At 26.3% G+C, this 3,890-nt stretch overlaps 3 protein-coding genes across 3 annotated transcripts; 2 read left to right on the top strand and 1 right to left on the bottom strand.

The window, feature by feature from the left end:
- Positions 1-684: 684 nt before the first annotated feature.
- Positions 685-1,383, top strand: ENU1_168080 (ribosomal protein L30p/L7e domain containing protein; the record flags this gene model as incomplete). Its single annotated transcript, XM_008861068.1, has 1 exon — positions 685-1,383. A coding segment is annotated over one exon (699 nt), but the record flags the coding sequence as incomplete, so codon positions are not given.
- Positions 1,384-1,505: 122 nt separating this feature from the next.
- Positions 1,506-1,894, bottom strand: ENU1_168070 (hypothetical protein; the record flags this gene model as incomplete). Its single annotated transcript, XM_008861067.1, has 2 exons — positions 1,506-1,667; positions 1,721-1,894. The coding sequence occupies 2 exons, from the start codon at positions 1,892-1,894 to the stop codon at positions 1,506-1,508; spliced, it is 336 nt and encodes a 111-aa protein (XP_008859289.1).
- Positions 1,895-2,102: 208 nt separating this feature from the next.
- Positions 2,103-3,794, top strand: ENU1_168060 (phospholipase D, putative; the record flags this gene model as incomplete). Its single annotated transcript, XM_008861066.1, has 1 exon — positions 2,103-3,794. One exon carries the CDS (start codon positions 2,103-2,105, stop codon positions 3,792-3,794), a length of 1,692 nt encoding a protein of 563 aa, XP_008859288.1.
- Positions 3,795-3,890: the final 96 nt, after the last annotated feature.

The raw sequence follows: 3,890 nt of genomic DNA, 5'->3' as shown, positions 1-3,890 counted from the left end.
ATTATTTTTTTATTAGTGATTCAAATTAAAATTTTTTACAACCAAGTTAACACATAAGGGAAGACAGTCAACTGAAATAACAATTTTAAAAAACAATGATAACGTGTCTCTTTTATTCACTTTTCTTTGTTAATATTTTTATCAAAAAATAGCATACTCGGAGTTATATTAATATATCATATACACTCTATAATTTTAATTAAATTGGAGAATAAATAACAATTTCTTTATTTTTCAAGACTTATTTTAAAGAATATTTGTAATTCAATAAATGTTTATTTAATTAATAAAACAGTCAAACTGTGTGTTATTTAATAGAAATAATAGTTTTTTCAATACCAATGAAAATATACTAAGTAATTGCAAGAATAACTACTTTAAATAAAAAATAAGTTTTAAAATACAATAAAAATTCATAAAATATTTATAAATGGGTGTGTGTTTTGATTAAATAAAATAAGATGTCTATTACTAAGTTAAAGATATCTCTAAAAAAAATAAAGAAGAACATATGTATTTCATTTTCACTAGAATAGTAAACCTTTGAGATTAAAGCTGAAAAAAACTAATTCACCATAAGACTTATATTTTTTAAATAAAATAAAAATAATAAAAATATAAGAAAATTATAATAAAAGAATAGTAAAAATAATAAAAACCCTTGAAAGAACTAAATGTAGATTAAGCTGGATGAGTGCTAAAGTTGCCACCGCTGTTCAAAGAGAAACATGCACAAAAACTGTTTGTCCATGTAAGGCTAGATGTCAAGCATTCAGAGCAGAAGTTATCAAAAGAACAATTAAAAATCATAAAGACATTGAAGCCGCTAAGAAAGCAGTTTATGTTGCTAAGAGAAATGCTGAAATTAACGGTGATTTATATGCTGAAGCTGATCCAAAATTAATTGTTGCCATTAGAATTAGAGGTATTAATGGAGTTTCACCAAAAATTAAGAAAATTCTTAAACTTCTTAGATTAAGACAAATTAACAATGCTGTCTTTATTAAGGCAAATGCTTCAACTATTAAAATGTTAAGACTTGTTGACCCATATGTTACTTATGGTTATCCAACTTTAGAAACTGTCCAAAAACTCATTTACAAACGTGGAGCACTTAAGATCAATGGAAATAGAATGCCAATTACTTCTAACTGCATGATTAAGAAAGCTCTTGGAGATAAAGATATTGTCTGTGTTGATGACCTTATTCATGAAATTTATACTGTTGGAAAGAACTTTAAGGAAGTTAACAATAAACTTGCTCCATTCAAATTAAATGGTGCTAAAATTGCTGAAAAGAATAAGAAGATTCATTTTATTCTTGGAGGAGGATTTGGAAATCGTGAATTACTCATTAATAAACTCATTGCTAAAATGAATTAAATTGACTTACTCATGAAAGGAGCTTTTGCTAATTGCATTTCTTTTGTGCTTTTTATTAAAAAATTTAATTTTTTTTATAAAATAAATTCAAAATAAAATAATTAATAATAATAAAATGATTGTTATCTCTTATAATTAGATTTAATAAAGTCAAATAAATCGTTTAATGTATATGTCATGGTAGTAAAGGAAGTTATAGTTCTGTACTTTGCCATATCAGTGATAATATCTTCCATTTTATGTTGACAATCAATTACGGATTGATTTTCATCATCAATAACACTCTATAAATTAAATAAAAAGGATAGTAGTAATAAATAAATAAAAATAAACAAACTTTTAAATAATAATTTTGTTGAATTTGAACTCGGTTTGCCTTATCAACTATTTGCCATAATTTAGTTTGTTCATCAGCAACTACTGCAGTTATATCACAAATTCTTTTTGTTGTTTTTTCAATAGTGTCTGATGTTGTATTTATTAATCTTTCTTCTATTGTTGCTTGTTTCATTTCCTTTCAGAAAAAACTAAAATTTATTAGTTTTTTCTCTTATTAGTTTTTAATATTTTTTATTTATTGAAAATTCCAATAAAGTTTATTGGCTCTTCATCTTATAATGAGAGGATGATTAAACATCAAAAAGACAAATGCTTATAAACACAATTGAATTAAAAAGAATTTTAAGTCATAAATAACTAATAAGTTATTCAGTTATAGAATGAGAAGTTTATATTACTATATATGTGATCTAAAGAATGCATTTACCTTCAAAAAACATTTAGCATCAACACGCTCCTCATTTTTTACTCGAACAGGGGATTTTCAATTTCTTATTGACGGAGAAGAGACAATGCAAAAAATTGCTGAGTCACTTGTTTCTGCAAAAAACACAATTAAAATAATGGGATGGAGAATGGACCTAAATGTTCCTATGATTAGAACTAATCATTACCTACAAGGAAAAACAATTCTTGATATTTTAATGATTGCTGCAAAACGTGGTATAAAAATTTATGTATTATTATATAAATCCCCTTATGTTAGTCATTTAACAAAAAACCAAACTACATCAAAAATTCTAAATTCTGTACATCCTAATATTGTTTGTATTTGCGAACGTTGGTCATTAATATTTTCTCACCATGAAAAAGTTATTATTATTGATAATGAAATTGGGTTTGTAGGTGGAATTGACCTTTGTGTTGGGAGGTATGACACTCATGACCACCAAATATCACCTTGTGTCAAACAAGATGATGATTATATTTATCCTCCAATTGATTACAACAATATCCAAATTCATAAAACTAATTCACTCCAATATCCAAGAATGCCATGGCATGACATTCACTGTATGGTTAATGGAACAATTTTAAATGACCTCCAATATCATTTTCACCAACGATGGCAATTTTATAATGGGTCTATTGAGTCTATTGCTGTAAACACATACGAAGGTTCAGATGAAATGAAGTTATGTAGATCAATATGTAATAGTTCTGGATCTCAAAACGAATGTAGTATTTATGGAGAAATGCTTAGGTTAATAAGAAAAGCAGAACATTTTATTTATATTGAACAACAATATTTTTTAAGTAACTGTGGTAAAAAAAATATTTCAAATAAACTTGGTCAGGCAATTGCTAAAAAGATAGTTACATCTTTTGAAAGAGGAAAAAAGTTTTTTGTTGTCATTGTGTTACCAGTATTTAGTGAAGGTCAATTAAGGCAAAAGTCAGTTAGAAAAATTTTAGAGTACACTAGAAAATCTATATATGATGGGACTAATAGTATTTTTAATATTGCTAAAAAGAATGGTGTAAGAGATATTTCCAATTATTTGTGTGTTTGTAATTTGTACAATTATGGATGGTGTGAAAAATATGGAATAACTTCAAGTCAAATTTATGTTCATTCAAAATTAATGATAATAGATGATAGGTATGCATTAATAGGCTCTGCTAATATGAATGATCGCTCATTACGTGGAGATCGTGATACTGAAATTGCAATTTCTATTAAAGAAACGAATCAAATAAAAGAGTTATTTGGAAGAGAAGAAATCAGTGTCTGTAAAAAAATTTCATCATTGAGAAAAAAGTTATGGATGGAACATCTTGGCTTCAAAGAACATTTGTCTTTGCTTGTTGAAGACGCTTATGAATGCTTTGAAACAATTTGGAAACAAGTGGCTCATGAAAATAGATTGATTTATGAACAAGTATTTCCATTATTTCCAAGAGATGCTTTTACATATTATATCAATACAGAAAAACATACTCATCCTATTGCGGTTAAAGAAAAACTACCTTTACTAGTTAAGGTTCAAGGTCATCTTGTACTGGCATCTTTAATATTTGGTTCAAAAGAACATCAACGAAGTTATGGACTAACTGCTGTTGTTACTTAATTATATATTTTATTTAAATATAAAAAAGAAAAAAATATCAGAACAAATCGGTCTTTTAAAAAAAGGTTTACTTCTTCTTTCTAGATGCTTTCTTCA

Source organism: Entamoeba nuttalli (assembly GCF_000257125.1).
Source record: "Entamoeba nuttalli P19 unplaced genomic scaffold asmbl_7256, whole genome shotgun sequence".
Taxonomy (NCBI): Eukaryota; Evosea; order Mastigamoebida; family Endamoebidae; genus Entamoeba; species Entamoeba nuttalli.
Note: the sequence above shows the minus strand (reverse complement) of the source record. Positions and strands in the feature narration are given on the sequence as shown.